General features: G+C 38.0%; 1 protein-coding gene across 1 annotated transcript in view; it reads right to left on the reverse strand.

Moving 5' to 3' along the window:
• Positions 1–21,773, reverse strand: part of GREB1L (GREB1 like retinoic acid receptor coactivator) — a 204,166-nt gene that overhangs the window by 84,263 nt on the left and 98,130 nt on the right. Inside the window, exons 6-9 of the mRNA XM_007935598.1 lie at positions 5,563–5,679; positions 4,159–4,278; positions 2,977–3,114; positions 1,108–1,293 (exon numbers count right to left, since the gene is read on the reverse strand). Coding sequence (XP_007933789.1) covers positions 1,108–1,293; positions 2,977–3,114; positions 4,159–4,278; positions 5,563–5,679 — 561 coding nt within the window. The remainder of the gene's footprint in view (positions 1–1,107; positions 1,294–2,976; positions 3,115–4,158; positions 4,279–5,562; positions 5,680–21,773) is intronic.

Here is a 21,773-nt window from a genome sequence, read left to right on the forward strand (position 1 = left end):
TTGAAAGTTTGGAAAGCACATCAAAACTGGCCTTCAGGCTTTCACGGCACTGGATGTTATAGCCAAGGTTACTAACTGATGTTTTAGAGACTGAATCTGGCTTGTTAAAGCTTTTGGCTAGGCCAGTGTTTTTCAAATTTTTTTAATATTAAAGTGTTTTTCTAATATTTAAAAAAAAAATTCATGGAGTGCATAGAATTTGTATGTGTAAATTTTACATCTTGAATGTTTTTCTCAGTAAATCAGTGGTTTGAAGTCCCAAGGGGAGTTTGTAATTAGGCTACTTATCATATGGCTTACTGCAGTTTGCAAAATAAAGGACATTTCAATGTAAATGCTGCCACAGTTTTGTCAGGGCACCTGCATATACTCACTGTGGGGCTCAGGATTATATACCAAATAGAGTAGGTAGAGGGTTCATGACCTAAATATTCCCTTACCCTAAAGGTCAGAGAATCTTCCAGAGAGGTCTACATTTACCACCTCAATGAAGGAAGACATGATGTGACTACATAAAAGGGGTCTAGCTAGAGAAGCAAAAAATATATGCAGGGATAAAATAAAAAGGCTAAGTGGAAAACTGGAAAATCACTGCCTAAGGCAATGCTATGTTTGTATTCTAGATGGTGTATTTTCAGAAAGGAAGTTTAGCCAGACTCCCCAGTGGAGTGTGCCCATAGCACAACTCTTTAAAGTTCTGCCTGCATGGTTTGCTTTGGAGAGCTTAGGAGCACTGTGACACTGAACACTAGGTGGGGCAATTCATCTCTTCTAGGATCTGAAGAAGCAACCAGAGGGCCCAAAGAAGCAACCAGAGGATCAAGGAAAGCTGATCTGAGAGAAATGGGAAGAGGAGAAGTGAGATAGGCAGGTGATTGAAATGAAGGAGAAGAGGAAGAAAGGAAAAGAGAGGACTAGAGAAGAAATGGAGGCGAGGAAAGGGAAAAATCAGAAAATGGAGTTGAAAGAAAGGAATGGTAGAAGATACAGCAGGAAAACCAGAGACAAAGGTGAATGAACATGAGAAAATATAGAAAGAAAGGAAAAAGTTACGTTACAAAGAAGAATGGAATAGTCACCATCAAATTGCTATCAAAACCAGCTTACCCAGCCGCACAAGATACTGGATAGTCAGAAGAATCATGTTTTCCACGTTCAGGAGTTGGCTGCCAGTCAACCCTAATTGTTCCAAATCTTTGTTTTCCACCTGTGGAATCTTGTAGCAATTCACCAGCAGAGGACTCACAACAATGTCACCAACATTTCCATAGAAATAGGGTAAAGTGCCATAGCCTGCACCAAAAGAAGCAGGTCGATAAACAGGTTAAAAAAATGTTAACTTTTTTTTTTTTTTTTTTTTTAGGTCCAACCAGGTACATTTGCTGAACTAGAATATAAAGATGCTTACAAAGTCCCCTGCCCTCTGAGATGGCTACCATCACTCAAATCCTAGGGAATTCACTTAGCTGCTCCACATTCTTATCCTTATCTTAAACTAGATGAACAGGAAGCAAAGTACTCATATTATCATTTTAATTATCTTTTACATAAAGGCCACATTAATATTAATTAATATTAATCTCTGTCATAGAGGACTGATGAGAGTTTGCAAAGCATCTCTGTATCCTTTGTAAAACTGCAGTTATAAATATTTTCCCATAAATTTCAGATTGAGTTCCCTTTTAGATAAGAAATTTTCTGTGTAGACAACATCAGAAAACAAACTACTCTAACATGTTTCACATACTGGGGTTTTCTTGAAAGAAAATGTAAGCTAACTCCACTGATTAACAGCAATATTGTACCAGTTGAAGGTGCCTGATAGTTTCTATTCCTTCTATCTATTTTAGATATTTTTGTTATTTTTCTGTGACAGTAACAGCCTCAAATTATCTTGGGAGTAGAAGTAGACAGGATAAAAATATGTTGAAATATACCCCATTTTGGTGGTATGGTATGGAAGACAGTATCTGTGAGACTCCTTAAAGGTAGGAACCAAAGGATACCCATGTTCTACTTATCTTTCTAAGGCTTAGTTGTACCATGTATATGCTCACTGAGAATTTCCTAAGCTATATAGGATTTAAACAACTGGGATCCTCCAGTGTGTACAGGCCCAGAATCAGTAGATGGGGCAGTGAGATAAAAGACAGGGCTTGAAGCAAAACTAATCATATCAATAGGCTCAGGCTAACTGCAAGAAGCAGATAACACCTCACTTAGACATACCAACTTAGTGGTGCTTAAACGCCATACCTGTTTTGTCCTGAAGGTATAGCAGGCAGTCTCCTTCTGGCTTAGGCTAAGCCCAAGACTAAGGAGACTTTTGAGGTGGGTATGAAAAGTGTTCAGTCAATCCTTAAATCTAGGTACCCCTGTATTTCTACACCTTCACTTATACACAGCCTAGAAAGACTGAGACTCCTTAAAGATACTGATTCACAGATGCTCTCCACGGTTGCGACCGGCAATTCTGGGCCCTCCTGGCTCTTTTGAGTGGAGTCTGTCAAAGGCTTAGTTTGTTTCTTTTCTCTGTGGTTTGGCTCCCTCTGACTGGAAGTCCCCTCCCCCACCATTTCTACTGTTACCAATCCTTCAAGACTCAGTTTAAGCATCATCTCTGAAAAAAGTTTTCTCAGGTCCCTCCAGGCAAAGGTAAGCCCCTCTCCTCTGTGCTCTTGTAGTTCTTGAGTAGAAACCTCCACTACCTCACCTATCAGAGTGCTGTAATTGTATTTACATGTCAGACTCTCCAAATAAACAGTGCTCCTTGAGGGCAAATAGATTTTGCCTCATTTCCAACTTCTAGTCCATGTTTAACACATCATGAAGTAGCTGACCCATAAAAGCTGAAAGAATCAATAGAGGGTTAAATGAATATTTTCATTAATACATGAAGAAATGCACAAACAATGCAATGAAGAAACACTCCTAGATTCTAACCAACACAGGTAACTTGCAATCCCTTTGCCTTACCTATCAAAATTACCGGTCTAACTCCTGAGTTGCTCAGCAGATTTTCAGGAACGATTACAGTTTCCCCTGCAGGGATGGGCCGAGGTTGTAAAATTCCAGTTAATGGGGTCTGTGGACCAGGGGCAGATAAAAGGGGTTCTGGAAAAAAGTTGTTTGAGAAGAAGAGTTATTAGGGAAAGCTAAATGAAACACAATAGAAAGCAACAATTTTAATACTTTTAATAAAGAAGTTTCAGAAGTTGAATGGTTTTTGTGCTTTTTTTTTCCATTAAAGTAATTCATGTTTATTATATAAAATTAGAAATGGTGAAAAAGCAAGAGAAAGAACAGAAATATCAACCATGATCACACACACATCTGGAGATAATTACTATTTAGTATTTCAGTAGTTTTCTTTCCAGTTGTTTTTCCCACATATAATCTTTTGGATTCTGTTTTGTAGTTTATCTTTTCCTTTCAGATTATCAAAGGCATATCTGCTCATTGTAGAAAATTTGAAAAGTGTAGAAAAGTGTGAATAAGGATAAACTCATCACTAATCAGTACTACCCTAAGGGCAACCATGGTAACAAACTGACACAATTCTTTGTGTATAATAAGATCTCTGTGTGGTCTTTAAAACTACTTATTTAAACACACTTAAATTTTTAAAGAACTCCATTTATGTCTTAGAATCAGTACATTTATAATTTAGTACAATGAGGCAGACAAGTGTTTTGCCATTTAACCACAGACACCTCATGGCTATAGTTTGGCAGCATCAAGCAGAACCAATTGGTTTTTCAGGTTTCTAGTCACAGGGTGAACCAACTAGACCAGAAATAATAAGCATGGTTCACATAGGGAATGAGATCACAGGAGGATAAATCTAACTACCAGCAAAACAAGTCTATTTATGCCCTATGATGGTGGGTTGGTAGCATCATGTGTGTAAAGAATAGCTTATTAAAATTATGGGAGAAAATTATACCAAGTGAATTAAGACCATATGTGGCTGTAGGGAATGTAGATGTGAGGGGAAGAAAATATTACCTACTATTAACATCCTTACAAAATATTGGACACAATGGTTAGTTAAGGAAATTTATCTTCAAGGTCTCATGGAAAAAACAAATGTAGAAAATATCTTTGCTAATTTAAAAAGAAAAACCTAAAATCTTTAGTCTTCTGCTAAAATCTTACCAGTTCTTGCAAGAGGTCGAACTGTAGGAACAGGTACAACTAAACCAGGTTGGGGGAGAGGTGACCCAGGATACCATCCTCGGTGTCGTTTCTTTGGTGGCCCAGAAATGAACACGGTCCCTGGGGACAAAAAGAAAGCTGGGTCTTCTTTTCAGCAATATGGAAGAAAGGAAATGTCAAAGTAACACAGGGCCTTTAATTTGATTATACAGACAGTCCCTAGGTTACAATGAGATCCATTCCTAAGTGCATCTTTAAGTCACATTTGTAGGTAGGTTGGAACAGGTGCGTACAGTTTTTATTTAGCTTTACTTTAGTGCAAGAAAAGGCTCAAGGTCTTTTCAATGATTTAAAAGCTGCATGTGTCCCAAGTGAAGGTGATTGTGATGAAGAATTTGTTGCAGTCAGGGTTTCAGTCATTTGAAAGTGAGAGAAAATTTACGTAACAATAAAGGGCAAGTAGGAGTTTTCCATGAGTCCAATGTTCTATCCTAGGGACTTAGTGTATTCAGAAAGTCCAAGTTATTCTTCTAGAGGCAAAATGAAGTTAGAAAAAGGCACACTAATAATACAACTTGAGAGCTCTGGTAGCCTAAGGCACTTGACTGCTAACCAGAAAGCTGGTGATTCAAACCCACCAGCCACTCCTCAGAAGGAAGATGAGGCAATCTACTTCCGTAGTGATACTGCCTCAGAAACCCAAGGAGGGGTCGCTATGAGTTGGGTCCAACTCTATGGCACATAACAACAACAATACAACTTAACATCTGTATACACTATTTTACAGTTTTACCCAGACTATTTCATTTTGATCTCTGGTAGCATAGTGCCTAAGGCATTTGACTGCTAACCAGAAGGCTGGCAGTTCAAACCCACTGGCCACTCCTCAGAAGGAAGTTTGGGCAATCTACTTCTCTAGTGATACCGCCTCGGAAACCCAAGGGAGGGGTCACTATGAGTCGGGGTTCGACCCGAAGGCAGAGAGAGAGAGAGAAAGAGAAGATTTCATTTTGATTCTATCAACAACTCCATGAAGTTACAATACAACTGTGATTGTTATATTCATTCTGTACATGGAGAAAGGAGGGCTCAGATTTGCCCAGAGTAACATATCAGAGAGGAATGTTGAATCATGTACTTTGGTCATCAAATCCCATGGTTTTTCAGGACATTTCCTTATACATTTATTTCAATAGTACTTCCCAGATAGGTCATCCACTTAATAGAATCACTAAGATATTTAATCATCATTGTTCACACCAATAGTAAATGTTCAAAGCATTGTTTGATAAACTAAGAAAAAACACTGGAAGTATGCTGTCAGCTAATTCATTGTTCTAAAACCTGTAGTATCTCTACCATAATTAAGTGTGTTACTTCAAGATTCTAAAATGGGTTTTTTACCTGGGTCTCCTGATGCATAGCTTGGTCTTGCTGACAAAGAGTAAGTCACTGGGCGGGCTGGAGTGGAGCTGGACGCACTGCTCTTCCCTCCATGGCTACTGTTTCCGTTAGCAGCATCTATGGTGCACAAGCAGAGAAGCCACTCAGAAGACAGGCTGGGTAGCATTCTGTGATGCTGCTACCACACGATAACCCTCACACCCTAGGATTCAAAAAACATCACTGACTGGTTTAGTCAATTTATATAAAACCAACTACAAACAACAGAGCAGTACCTTCATTGAAATTAAATGCCACCTAAAAGTTATTCTTTAGGACCTTAAGACATCTTTTCATTGACGATGTCATTTTCAGTGAAGTGTTGGGTGAAGGAAGGGAAAACTTTTTTTTTTTTTTAAATCTTGTATCATGGAAATTTTCAAACATAAAAGTAGAGAGAACAGTGTAATAAACTCCTGTGTACCAGTCACCCAGCTTCAACACTTATAAACACATGGCCAGCTTACTTCATCTATACCCCATCTTCCCTCCTGCCTCCATATACACACATACATGCTCTGGATTATTGTGAAGCAAACTCATATTATTTCATCCATCAATATGCCAGTATGTGTTTATTAAAACAGGGATATCTGAAAAACCATATACTTAAAATTAACAAAGACTAATAATTTCTTAGTATCATCAAATATCCCATCAGTATTCAAATTTCCTCCAATTAGAAATATCTTTTTTTACAGTTGGCTTGCTCAAATCAGGGCTCAAAAAAAGATCCACACATTGAATTTAGTTGATATGTCCCATAAACCTCTTTTAATATATAGGCTTCCTCTTTTTTGCTTTTTCTTTTTTACAATTAATCTGTTGAAGACTTGGCAAAATTTCCCATTTTCTGGGTTTTGCTGATAGGATACTCTGGTGTCACTTTACAGTTCTTTGTCCCCTGTATTTCCTCTAAACAAGTTAGAAATAGAGGTGATCAGATTCAGGTTTAATTTTTTTGGCACAAGTATCTAATAAGCAGAGTTTATTATTTCCATCCAGAAAACAGACCAAATCCACCACCATCAAGTTGATTCTGACTCATAGTGACCCTACAGGACAGAGTAGAACTGTCCCATAGGGTTTCCAGGGCTATAAATCTTTATGGAAGCAGACTACTTATCTTTCTCCCACGGAACAGCTGGTGGGTTCAAACAGCCAACATTCTGATTAGCAGCTGAATGCTTTAATCATTGCACCCACTAAAGTTCCTTTTATAATTTCCATCAGGAAGCACATAATGGCTGTTTTTCTTTTTGAGATGTTAATATTGATCAGTGGGTTAAAGGGTTGTCAGACTAATCCTTGCACTACAATCTTGCTAATCACTTTTCATCTGATGGTTTTAGAAGCCAAGATGATTACTGCCAAAATCTATTATTTCATTATTTTTCAAAATGCTATAAAAATTTGGATTCGGCTTATTCAGGTCTGTAATCTAAGACTGAGGGAGAAGGTGCAAGCAACAGGATCAGAGTAAGAACAAAAGTGGGCTGGGTAAATTATGATGCCGAATTGTTGGAAAGTTTCCAAAAATGGCAGGCTTTTTCTCCTCATTCTTCTTTTACTTCTCTGACCATTCTGTCTCCTTAAACATTTAACTGGACTTTTCTAGGACTTTATCCTCAGTTCACTTTATCACAGTCTCACACGACATCTCTCCCTGGGTGATATCAGTTACCCTGATGATTTTAATGACATGTCCGTAGCTTAAATCTAAACCACCAGTCTAAACACAGTTTCATTTGACTTTCTGCCATGGCAAAACAAAGGACTGTTGAACAGTTCCACTGTATGTCATAGGTATCTCAAATTTAGCATGTCCAAATCGAACTCACAGTCTCCTCCTGGAGAACATGCTTCTCCTTCTGTATATCAGGTAATGGTACCACCTTACCATTAGCACAGAAAGGTGGACATCACCTAGACCCCTTCTTCTCCTTCATGCTCACATTAGCTCAGTCAAGTCCTGGTTTTACTTCCTGAGTATTTATCCAAATCTGTCACCTTTTCTCCAACCCTGCTGGCCTGGCCAAGGCCTTCTTTATTTCTCATCTAGACTACTGAAATGTCCTCCAACTAATTTTCCTACCTCTGTCTTCTTTTTCAGATTGCTGTCAAAATGACCTAGCTCAAGTTCAATGCAGACTACGTAATTATCCTGTTCTATCAGTTATGGAGTAGAATCCTCATTTTTTAACACAGCCTCCTATGACCTTTCCCTTGCCCACCATGGTCTAATAACTCCAAACTGCTGGAAGTACCTGCAAACATTATGTCTCTCCCCTTCTCCTATGTATTGTTAACACCTCACCATCATCCAAAACCAAGCTCCTCCACCAAATCATTCTCAGTTACTCCCTAAAATGCTGGGCTGAAATTCCCTTCTCTGCTCCCTAGCATATTGTTTTCTTTACCATAATACTCCCAAAATTTCTTGTTATGGGTATGTTACAGATTGAATTGTCCCCCTTAAAATGATACTTTGAAGTTTTATCCCCTGGTACCTGTGAATGTAAACTTATTTAGAAATAGTCTTTGTAGATGTAATTAGTTAACATGTGGTCAATACTGGTATAGGATTAATCCTAATCCATATTACTGGTGTCCTTATAAAAAGAGGAGACAGACACACAGGGAAGACAACCATGTGAAGGCAGAGGCAAAGATTAGAGTTATGCTGCTACAAGCCAAGGAATGCCTGGGACCACCAGAAGCCACGAGAGAAAAGCAAAGATTGCTCTCTTCGAAATGTCAAAGAGACTATAGCCCTGCTGACAGCTTTTCAGATTTCTACCTTCCAGAAATGTGACAGAGTAAATATTTATTGTTTTAGCCATACATCTTGTCATACTTTGTTACAGAATCCAACGAAATTAGTACAAAGTCAATTTCTCCTAAAAGGACAAAAGTACTCTAGGGGTCAGATTGCAGTCTTATTTAACTTTATATACTCAATTTTTAGTCAGAGCAGGTACTCAAATAAATAGTTGTTGAATGGAATCAAACTGCTCCGTCTCCATTGTGTGTGCCAAGTGCTATTCTCTAACTTTTCTGGTTGGAATATACAGACTACAAGGCTTTGGGGAATAATACACTACTATAAAAAGCCTTGCTTCTGTTTTCAACTGGCAGGTAGAAGCAGTTTCTGTTTTCTTCTGTCAGTCTGTCAACTGAATTTCCCACAAGTCCTTTACAGACTATGTATTTACCAAAGAAGTATAAGTGAAGAAAACATCACCTGCAGCAAAAGTCTTCCCTACAACCTGCAAAGATAAAGCCAGTGGTTTCACAACATTCTTATTCCGGGTCAGGTCCTGCGCGCCACTTAAATTGATTGCAGAATTAGCTGGACTGAGAATCGGCGAATCTTTAAAATGAAAGAGGTTGTTAAAGTTAGCAACTATTATATTTGCAGAAAAGAAGCTAATTCAAAAGAGTGAGTTGAAAGAAAGCAGACTAGAATTTTGGAGTTTCCTTGACCTATTTTGACATTTTAGGAAAGCCAATTTCTGTATTCAGGTTTTACTTTTTGTTTGCTTAACACTCTATTGAAATTATGTGTGCTGGGTTCTATTTTAAGTTCTTTAAATACATTAATTCACTTAATTCTTTAACATCTCAATGAGGTAGGTATTATTTTCTTAAACAGTAATAGTCACTTAACTTGATCAAAGTCAGGTAACCTGGTATTCAAGGATATCATTAATATCAAAACTAGGTCCATAGTTCCCCCTCAAAGCCATGTTTTAATGAAATATATGTATCTCCATCCAAATGAATCTGTCACTTAAAAGACTTCATGAAAACTAGGCCATTGTAACTTAGAAAAAAGGACTTTTCTCTGAAGGAAAATTCCTTTAATTTTTTTTTTCTTTAATAAACTAGAATTAATTTACTTATGTAATAACGAGGTATATCCAAAGAAAGTTCCCATTAAATTGAGAAAATAATTAATTACAGAAAAACCAGATGCCATTTCAGAGACAGGCCATGGGAGAGATAAAGACTTCCAACAATATGAATTTTCCTAATTGAGTAGACCCCCAATCTCTGACTCTACTCTGGCAGAACATCAGTTAAGACAGGACAGGACCAAAAAGGACTGATAAAACTCTCTGAGAGTTTGAAAATCAAACAGGATGCTTATGGTGCTGCATTTGAAACAGTCTAAAAATACTATTCAACTCACAACATGGTTCCTAATACATCTAATCAGTGTTTCTCATAAGAACTCAAAAAGACTGAAATGGTCCCCTAATGGTTTGAAAGAGTTAATTTGCATTTCTGAGCGTCTCACTTACCATCCAGATGTGATTTTTAAGATCTACTGGAAGAATAAAGTCCAGCAAGTACAATAACAACATTACAAAGTCACAGGAAACTAAACACAGCCCAAGTTTTTCAGGTCATAACAGAAAGCCTTATGGGACAGGAATCCCTGGTAAGCTTGTGGTGCCATTACAGGGGCTGATCGATATTTTTCAGATCATAATCATATTGTTGAGAACAAGATTAGTAGCCTACTACATTAGTTTATACCTGTAATTTTAGCATATTCCTAACTAATAGACCAGGTATGCACATAGGTAAAATCTGGTTGACAAATTTATGAAATTGCAGAGACTAGGAAAGGTAGTAATTCACCTTATTTCAAATTTATAAATTTTATTTAACATAGGCCAATAATAAAACTAAAAGTTACAAAATTAATACATAGCAACAAATTTCACACACACACATATACATACACATCCAATCACTCACTCACTGCCATCGAGTCAATTTCAACGCGCAGAGACCCCCATTGGGTTTCTGAGGCAATAAATCTTTACCAAAGTAGATTGCCCAGTCTTCCTTCTGCAGAGTGGCTGGTGGGTCTGAACCACTAACCTTCTGGTTAGCAGTCAAATGCCTTATGCACTGTGCCACCAGAGCTCCTTATATAACCAATATTTAGATAAAATGCCTAATAATAAACTTAACAAGAAATATACGCAATCATATAAAGAAAACACTTCTGAATATAATGTCTGAGATTTGTTTGAAAATGCTGGGTGAGGGGGAGAGTAAGATGGAAAAAATATAACTGGCCATAAGATAAAAAAAATATAACTGCCATATGTAGAATGCCACGTTCTTCATATAGTCCAGCTTCTCGGATTATTTGCTCAGCATACAGATTGGTGAAAGGATACAGCCCTCAGGCATTGCCTTCTTAACTTTAAACCATGCACTATTCCCTTGTTCTGTTCCAACAACCACCTCCTGGTCTGTGTACAGGTTCCTCGTAAGTACAATTAAGTGTTCTAAAATTACCATTCTTAATGTTATCCACAGGAGCTCTGGTAGCGTAGTGCCTAAGGCACTCGACTGCTCATCCGAAAGCTGGCGGTTCAAACCCACCAGCCACTCCTCGGAAGGAAGGTTGGGCAATCCTACTTCCGTAGTGATACTGCCTTGGAAACCCAAGGAGGGGTCGCTATGAGTCGGGGCTGACTCGATGGCGAATAACAACAACATATGTAGAAAATTACTGAAGTTGGGTGATAGGTCAATGGTAGTATTTCATTATATTATTCCATTTTTATATATACGTTTGAAAATGTCCACATTCAAGATTAAATTTTTAAAATGTTTTTTAAGATTACAAAAATAGATCTGCACATATGTAAAGCTATACCATATTTTTGAGCAGGAAGATTCAATGTCAAAAGATACCAATAAACCTATATTAATTTATAAATTTAATGTGATTTTAATGTGAAAAATACCAATAGGTTTAGACATTATTAGGCTTACTATGAGAATTATTAGAAGGTCTGAACTAGGCAAGCTAATGTAATTTTGATATGGAAAAATAAACAAAAAAGAATTGCTGGAAACATTCCGAAAAGCAAGAGAAATAAGGAGAGGCTAGCATAGTGATAAAATATATTATGAAGCTTCAGTCAATTATTAACATTGTGGTCATGGTGCATTAGTACAAAAACAACACCGGAACAAAAAGGCTGTAAGAATAGACACAAATACACATGCAAATTTAGCTTAAGATCAGATTGGCAGCTCAAATCAGCAACGAAAATGGACTATTCAATAAACTGTACTGAGACAATTGGATATAAAGGGAAAATTAAGTTGAATCCACTTTTTAAAAATTTTATTGTGATATGAGTGAAAGTTTACAGAGGAAATTAAATTTCCATTCATACACAATTTATACACATTTTGTTTCATGATTTGAATCCCCTCTACGTAGCAGGAGGAGCTCTGGTAACACAGTGCGTAGGGCACTTGACTGCTAACCAGAAGGCTAGAGGATCAAACCTACCAGCCACTCCTCGACAGGAATGTTGGGCAATCTACTTCCGTAGTGATACTGCCTCAGAAACCCAAGAAGGGGTTGCTATGAGTCGGGTCCAATTCGATGACACATAACAACAACAACTACGTAACATTGGTCTTCCCACTTCTTCCCTGGGTTCTCCATTTCTATTCATCATTTTTCCTTGCCTCTTCCTGTCTTCTGAATTTTGTTTTGGTTCAAACACTATCTTTCTGGTCTTATATGGTTAACTAATTGTTCTGAAGAGTATATTCATCCTTGGTGTTATTAACTTTATAGACTTGTCTATTGTTTGGCTAAAAGTTGATCCAATTCAGTTCCAGGCCTGAAGGGTGTCTAAGGGCCAGTCTTAGGGTTTCTGCCAGTCTCTATCAGACAAGTAAGTCTGGTCTTTTTTATGATTTTGAATTTTTTTTAAATGCATTTTATTGAGATATAATTTATGTACTGTGAAATACACAAAACTAAAGTGACATGGGTCAATGCTTTTTTTTTTTTTTTTTGCAGTGCTACTTACTTCCCCTCCCCTTCCACCTCTGGCAACCAACAAAGGAAGTTTTCCTCCATATATAAACCTTTCCTTGACTCTCCATAACAATGAACTAATACTATATTTGTCCTTCTGTGATTGACTTACTTCATTCAGCATAATGTCCTCCAAATTCATCCATATTATGCACTGTTTTGCAGACTCTACATTATTCTTCAACGCTGCATAGCATTCCATTATGTGCATGTACAACAGTTTGGTCATCCACTCTTCCGCTGATGGGCACGTAGGTTGCTTCCAGTCTTTTGCTATTGTAAGTAGTGCTGCGATGAATGTGAGTGTGCATGTATCTATTCCTGTACTGGCTCTCACCTCTCTAGGACATGTACCTAGTAATGGGATGGTTGGCTCAAATGGTATCTCCAATTCCAGCTTTCTAAGGAATCACCAGGAGCTCTGGTAGCGTAGTGCCTAAGGCACTTGCCTGCTGACCAGAAGGCTGGTGGTTGAAACCCACCAGCCACTCCTCAGAAGGAAGGTTGGGCAATCTATTTCTGTAGTGATACTGCCTCGGAAACCCAAGGAGGGGTCGCTATGAGTAGGGTCCAACTCCACGGCACATAACAACAACAACGATAAGGAATAGCCATATTGCTTTCCACAGTGGTTGTATCACTTCACAGTCCCACCAGCAGTGTATGAGAGTTCCAGTCTCTCCATATCCTTGCCAGCATTTGTTATTTTCCGTCTTGTTGAACCTTGCCATCAGTGCTGGGGTGAGACAGTATCTCACTGCGTTTTGATTTGTATATCTCTGATGGCCAATAATTGTGAGCATCTCTTCATGTATTAGCTGGCCTCCTGAATATCCTCCTTGGTGAAGTGTCTATTCATGTCTTCTGCCCATTTTTCAACTGGATTGTTAATTCCTTTGGTGTTGAGGCACTGGAGTTTTCTATAAATCTTAGAGATAAGTCCCTTGCCAGATAAATAATTATCAGAAAATATGAATTTGTTGCTGTCATTTTTGTTATGTGCTTTTTCGTGGTGTCGATTTCTTTGTTCCACATAATTTTCTATGCTGAGTTCGTTTTGTTTACGAATAGTGTCATCACTTCCTTCACTGCTATTGTTTTAGTATTTGCTAAACATTTGTGTTGCTCCTCTTTTTGATTTTGACATGAAGGTTTATAATTTTTCTTTGAGATTACCCTGTGATTTAGAGTTTTCTTCCCAAGTTTAGAACAGTCCGTTCTATCTTGTAGTTGTCTTGACATCCCTACCATCGAGAAGTTTTATCCCTCTTTTTGGTTTGTAGTTGTCCTCATTTGTCAATTGATGTCTTCAGTTCCCTGTTTACAATCTTGTAGGCTTATGTACTTTGGATACTTCCATAGCTGTGTTGGTTTCTGGGTTATGTCATCATGTGTGTTAATGGTCCACTGCTGCTGGCTGTTGTTGCTTCTCTGTCCAAAGGACTCCCTTTAGCATCTCTTGTAAGGTTGGTCTGGTTTTAACAAATTCCCTTAATTTCTGATTATCTGGAAATGTCCTAATTTCACCATCCTATTTGAGGGACAATTTTGCTGGGTACATAATCCTTGGTTGGAAAATTTTCTCTTTCAGTGTTTTATATATACCATCCCATTGTCTTCTTGCCTGCATGGTTTCTGTTGAGAAAGCCAAGCTTAGTGTTATTGGTTGCCCCTTGTAGGTAACTTTTCGTTTTTCCCATGATGCTCTCAGGATTCTTTCTCTGTCTTTGGTTTTGGTGAGTTTAATAACGATATGTCTTGATGATTTTCTTTTGGGGTTTATCCTGTTTGGGGTTCGTTGGACTTCCTGAATGGATATATTCTCACCTTTCATCATATCAGGGAAGTTATCTTCCAACAAATCTTGGACAATTTTTTCAGTGGTTTTATTTTTCTCTTCCTGTTCTGCAATTCCAATGACATGTAAGTTATTCCTTTTGATGGTATCCCACATGAACCTTAGGCTTTCTTCATTTTGTTTTGATCTTCTTTCTGATTGATCCCTTTCCAAAGTGTTCAGGTATTTGTCTTCAATCTCATTAATTCTGTCTTCTGTTGCATCAATTCTACTCCTCGGCCCTTTCAATGTGTTATCTGTTTCTGATAATTTAGCATTAATTTTCTGGATTTCTATCTGTAGATTTAGAATACTTTCTAATTTTTCATTTATTTTGTTATTTTGTTCTTGTATTTTCTTCCAAAATTCTTCTAGGGTTTTGTCTGTGTTTTCTTTGATCTGTCTCTCAATCCTTTGAAGATACCTAAATATAATTCTTTTGAATTCTTTCTCAGGGAGTTCCAATGCTGTGTCTTCCTCAGGGATGTGTTTTGGGTCCGTATCCCAGTCCCTTGTTTCTCCTGCTTTATCTTGCTTCTTGGTGTGGACCGTGATGCTCTGTTGTCTCCAAAGCATTGTGAGATTTTTACATTTATATTTAATTGGTGATTGTATGTTGGAGTGACCTGCCCATGCTTTTTGTTTTCTTTGTATGTTATCTATGCCCACAGGGTACTGTGCTGTGCTCCGCTCCTCTATTCACTAGTTGACAGCACTTATACACTCACCACCTGCCTCCTTTCCTGTCATCAGCCTCTTCTTGTATGTCTCTGCCAACCTTGGCAAACAGAGCCTATTCTTAGGTCCCTGGTATCTGAATAAGAATGCTATCACTTTAAAATTCAAAATGGTTGCCACTTTAAAGATTAAAAATGGCTGTACCCTCGGTCACTTAAATATCCAAATGGCCACCACTTGTACACATTCAAAATGGCTGCACCCTCAGTCACTTTAAATATCCAAAATGGCCACCACTTGAAAACATTCAAAATGGCTGCGCCCACGGTCACTTTAAATATCCAAAATGCCTGCCGCTTACAAGTATTCAAAATGGCTGTGCCCTTGATCAATTTAAATATCCAAAATGGCTGCTACATGTAAACAATCAAAATGGCTGCGCCTTCCGGACAGCAATAAGTCCACAGCTCAGTTCGTCTCCCCCCTTGCTGTTTCCCTTCCTAGTCACAGGCCACCAGAGAGTCTTCCCCCAGCCCTTGGTCACCAGGGCTGATCTTCAGGTCAACTCTCAGGTCCCAACACCACTTGTAAATATTCAGGCTGTTTGTCCCATCAGAGTAGCCGACAGTCCACATCTCCGACCATCTTTCTACTCACAGTTTTCATTCAGGTTTTTCCACTAGTTGGTGCCTAATCTACTTCTGTAGAGCTCCTTTCAAAGCTCAGGGCTCCAGGATTATCTTCTGTGTCTCTGTCAATTGGTTTCTCTTTTCTTTGTTGAAGAGGGTCTGTGTCGCTTGTCTGCCTATTCCTCCATCTTACAGGAAGTCCCTCTGATTTTGAATTTTGTTCTATATTTTTCCTCCCACTCTGCCCTGGACCTTCTATTATGATCCCAATCAGAATAGTCAGTAGTAGCAGCCAGGCACAATCTAGTTCTTCTGGTCTCAGGCTAGTGGAGGCTGTGGTTCCTTTGCTCTATTAGTCCTTCGGACTAATTGTTTCTGTGTGTCTTTGATTTTCTTCACCCTTCTTGCTCCAGAGGCAAGAGACTAATAATTGTATCTTAGATGGCAGCTGTCAAGATTTTAAGACCCCAGTTGTACCACAGTGGGATACAGAACATTGCCTTTGTGGACTATATTATGCCAGTTGACCTGGATGTGCCCTGAGACTGTGGTCCTAAATCCCCAAGCCCAGTGAGTCACTCCCAAAAAATGTTTGGTTATGGCCAAGAAGTTTTCAGAATTTTGTCCCCTATGAGCTCTACAATACTCTTGGACATGTTTACAGCACACATGAATACATATGTAGAAATATCCTCTGCAAAACCTATATATACTCATGAATGTACTCTCATTTGCCTTCCCACATATATTCAGCTTACATGTCTGTCTATGTATCTACTCATAGATGTTCTTTGTTATTACCATTACTGCAGGAATGTGTATATAATAGTACTTATTTGTTTGTCTTTACTCTTGTGTACTTCCCAGTCATTTCCTTTGCCATTGGTCCCATTATACTTCCCTTCTCCTTAGTGTGTACTGCCTTTCCCTTCACCCATGTCAATCCATGTCTACTCTCTAGTTACTGTTGAATCCACTTTTTACAATAAGCACCAAAATGAAATCAAATTGACTAAAAATAGAAACTTAAAAACTGAAAACATAAAAATATGGGAAAATTACTAACTTGAAGTGAAAAAGGCCAAACTAATATTCAAAATGCAGAAAACCAAACTCACTACCGTTGAGTTGATCCAACTCACAGCAACCCCTCTTTGGGTTTCTGAGGTGGTATCTCTACAGAAGTAGATTGCCCAGTCTTCCTTCTGAGGAGTGCCTGCTGGGTTTGAACCGCCAGTCTTCTGGTTAGCAGTCAAATGCCGTAGGCACTATGCCGTCAGAGCTCAAAATGCAGAAGACGGGGGAAAAAAAAGATTGATAAATTCAGCTACATAAAAACAAAATTCTGCATGGTGATACATAACTCTAGTCATGCAAACAGCCATAAGTAAGCTGGACGGGCCACACTGTCAGATAAAATAGATAAAAATTTTACTAGAAGAGGGACATTTTAGAAAATCAAAGGGTCAATCCACCAAAAAGATATTTGCACTTCGAAACATATATACACTAACAACCAAAAGCCAACCTACTGGATTAAGCTGATTCCAACTCACAGTGGTTTTATAAGACAGAGTAGAAATGTCCCACAGGATTTCTAAGGTTGTAAGAAGCAGACTACCATATCTTTCTCCTTCCTGTGGAGTGTGTGGTAGATTTGAACCACCAAAATTCTGATTAGCAGCTGAGTGCTTAACCACCGCATCATCAGGGCTTCTTGCACTAATAGAGCCCCAAAATACATGAAGCCAAAACGACAGAATTTGTATTAAATAGTTTAATAACATTTGGAGACTTCAATAATGCACTTTCAATAACAGACTAGCCAGGCATATCAACAAGGAAACTGAAGACTTGAACAATACTATGAACAATACCATACACCAAATAGACATCAACAGAATCCTCCCCGCAACAAAAGCAGAATACAAACTCTTCTAAAGTGCACAGGGAACATTCTCCAGGATATGCTAGGCTTTTAAAATAAGCCTCAACAAATTTAAAAGGTTTGACATTACACAAAAGTATGTTTCTGACCTCAACGTAATGAAATTAGCAGTCAATAACAGACAGAAGGGAACTCTGGTGGCATACTGCCTGAGATATTTGACTGCTAACCGAAGGCTGGTGGTTCAAACCCACCAGCCACTCCTCAGAAGGAAGTTTGGGCAATCTACTTCTGTAGTGATACCTCCTTGGACACCTAAGGAGGGGTCGCTGAGTAAGGATCAACTCAACGGCATTGAGTTTAGTTTCTTTTTTTTTTTTTGCAATGGATAGAAATTAGAGAAATTCAGAAATGCGTGGAAAGTAAACAACATATTCCTAAATAACTAATGGATCAAAGGGAGATATTGCAATGGAAATTAGAAATCATTTTAAGATAAGTAAAAATGAAAATACAACATGTACAGATATGGGATATTGCTAAAGCAATGCTTAGAGGAAAATCAATGGCTGTAATTACCTATATGAAAAAAGAAGGAAGATCTCAAATCAATAATCTAACTTTCCACCTTACGAAACTAGTCAAAAAAGATCAAACTAAGCCCAAAGCAAACAGAAGAAAGGAAACAATAAACACTAGAGTAGAAATGAATGAAATAGGGAACAGAACAAAAAAGTAGAAATCAATATAACAAAAATTAGTTCATTAAATAGATCAACATAAGTAACAAATCTTTAGCTAAACTGATAAAGAAAAAAAAAGAGAAGGCAAAAATCAGGAAAGAAAGAGAGACAATCACTAACAATCTCACAGAAGTAAAAAGAATTATAAGGAATAGTATGAATAATTGTATGCCAACAAGTAAGATAACCTAGATGAAAGGGACAAATTCCTAAATGAACACAAATCACCAAAACTGATCAAGAAAAGATAGAAAATCTGAATATATCTAACAAGAGATTAAAATAGTAATTTTAATAATAAATAAATAAGTAAATAAACATATAGCCAAACCAGGGGTGGGTGGGAGTAATTTAAAAATTTCCCACAAAGAAAATCCCAGTCATAGATGGCCTTACTGGTGTACTCTACCAAACCTTTAAAGAACTTTAATACCATTTCTACAAATTCTTCAAAAAATAAAAAAGGAAAAAATGCTTCCCAAGTCATTCAATCTATAAGGCCAGTAAATTACTCTGATAGGAGCTCTGGTGGCATAGTACCTAAAGCATTTGACTGCTAACCAGAAGGCTGGCACTTCAAACTCACCAGCCACTCCTGGGAAAGAAGACCGGGCAATCTACTTCCGTAGTGATACTGCCTTGGAAACCCAAGGAGGGGTCACTATGAGTCAGATCTGACTTGATGGTAGGGAGAGTTGAGAGAATTACCCTGATATCTAAAAAACACAAAGACATCACGAGGAAAACAACAACAACAACAACAACAACAACAACAACCGAACATAATTTATGAACTAAGGAATACAGACATGAAAACCCTCGACAAAATACGAGCAAACAGAATCCACCAAAAAAACCAAACTCACTGCCATCAGTCATTTCCCACTTATAGTGACCCCTTCCTTTGGTTTCCGAGGTGGTATCTCTACATAAATAGATTGCCCAACCTTCTTTCCCAGGAGTGGCTGGTGGCTTTGAACTGCCAGCCCTCTGGTTAGCAGTCAAATATCTCAGGCACTATGCCACCAGAGCTCCTAAATAGAATCCAGAAGCATATAAAAAAGATTATACACCATAACCAAGTGAGATTTATCCCAGGAATCCAAGGTTGATTAACATACAAAAATCTATCAATGTAATACATCATAAAAACAAAGGACAAACACCTATGATAATATCAATAAATATGTATAAAGCACTTTACAAAATTCAACAACCTTTCATGATAAAAAGCATTCAACAAACTAGGAATAGAAGGGAACTTTTTCAATCTGATAAAAGGCATCCATGAAAAATCCACCAAAATCATTACAGTTAATTGGGAAAGATTGAATGGTTTCTCCATAAGATCCAGTACAAGATAAAGATGTCACTCTTGCTACTTCTCTTCCAACACTGTACGGAGGTTCTATCAAGGGCAATTAGGAAGGAAAATAAAATGCATCCAAGTTGAAAAGGAAAAAGTGAAACTGTATTTGCAAATGACATGATCCTGTATATAGAAAATCTTAAGGAATCCACTTAGAAAGTTCTAGAGCTACTAAATGAGTTTATCAAGGTTGCAGAATACTAGATCAATATACAACAATCAATTGTATTTCTATATATTTAAAATGAAATGTTCAAGAATAAAATTAAGAAAGCAATTCCACTTACAGAGCATCATAAAGAATAAAACACTTAAGAATAAATTTAATGAAAGAAGTATAAAAGTTACACTCTGAAAACTATAAAACATCATTGAAAGAAATTAAAGAACTAAATGAATGAAAAGATGACCCATGATCAGAAGATTTAATATTGTTAAGATGGCAATACTCCTCAAACTGACCTACATACAGATTCACACAAGCCCCATCAAAATCCCAGCTGCTTTTTCTACAGAAATTTATGAGCTGGTTCTAAAATTCATGCAAAAATGCAAGGGGCCCAGAACACCCAAAATAATCTTGAAATAGAAAAATCAAAGCTGGAGGATTCACATGTTTCTATTTCAGGAATATAGTGACCCCTCCCTGGTACTGCAGTGGTTAATGAGCTCAGCTGTAAACCAAATGGTCAGTGGTTCAAATCCACTTGCTGCTCCACAGGAGAATGATGTGGCAGTTTGCTTCCAGAAATGGTAACAACAATAACAATAATAATTCTGAGAAAACAACTTGAGAAATTAGACTATATGAAGAACTCAGCATCAAGAGTGGAAGAAAACTTATTTCAACCTGCTGATATACAAATGACACACCTTGCTTGCTGAAAGTGAAGAGAACTTGAAGCACTTACTGATAAAGATCAAAGATTCAAATCTTCAGTTTGGATTACATCTCAACATAAAGAAAACAAAAATCCTCACAACTGGAGCAATATGGAGCAATATATCATAATAAATGGAGAAAAGATTTAAGTTGTCAAGGATTTAATTTTACTTAGATCCACAATCAACACCCGTTGAAGCAGCAGTCAAGAAATCAAAGGGCATATTGGATTGGGCAAATGTGCTGTGAAACACCTCTCTTAAGTCTTAAAAAGCAAAGATGTCACTTTGACATTGCAACTGATCCAAGCCATGGTATTTTTAATCATCTCATCAGCATGTGAAAGCTGGACAATGAATAAGGAAGACTAACGAAGAATGATGCCCTTGTTTATGATTGTTGTTGCTAGGTGCCGTCGAGTCATTTCCGACTCATAGTGACCCCATGCACAGCAGAACAAAATACCGCCTGATCTCGCACCAGCTCCATGATCCTTGCTATACTTGAGCCCATTTTCGAAGCCACTGTGTCAATCCATCTTGTTGAAGGGCTTCCTCTTTTTCGTCGGCCTCCACCTTACCAAGCATGACATCCTTCTCCAGGAATGGTCCCTTCTCACAACATGACCAAAGTAGGTGAGATGAAGAAGTCTGGCCATTCTCACCTCCAAGGAGCATTTTAGCAGCACTTCCTCTAGGACAGATCTGTTAGCTCTTTTAGCAGTCCATGGTACCTTCAGCATTCTTCGCCAGCACCACAACTCAAAAGCATCAACTCTCCTTCAGTCTTCCTTATTCACTGCCCAGCTCTCACATGCATACGAGGAGATTGAAAATATCATGGCTTGTGTCTGGCACACCTTAGTCCACAAGGAGACATCCATGCTCCTCAGCACTTGAAAGAGTTCCTTGGCGGCTGACCTGCTCAGTGCTACATGTCGTCTAATGTCCTGACTGCTGCTTCCATTGGCATCGATTGTAGAAACAAGCAATGTGAATTCTCTGACAACCTCAATCTTTCCTCCATTTATTGTGATGCTACTTATTGGTCCAGCTGTGAGGATTTTTGTCTCCTTTATATTGAGATGTAATCCACACTGCAGACTATATTGTTCAATCTTCATCAGTAAGTACCTCAAGTCATCCTCACTTTCAGCAAGCAAAGTTGTATCGTCTGTGTATCTCGGGTTGTTAATGATTCTTCCTCCAATCCTGATGCCACGTTTTTCTTCATATAGTCCAGCTTCTCAGATTATTTGCTCAGCATATAGA

This window comes from Orycteropus afer, unplaced genomic scaffold (genome assembly GCF_000298275.1).
Source record: "Orycteropus afer afer isolate SDZICR_OR568_19922 unplaced genomic scaffold, OryAfe1.0 scaffold00030, whole genome shotgun sequence".
Taxonomy (NCBI): domain Eukaryota; kingdom Metazoa; phylum Chordata; class Mammalia; order Tubulidentata; family Orycteropodidae; genus Orycteropus; species Orycteropus afer.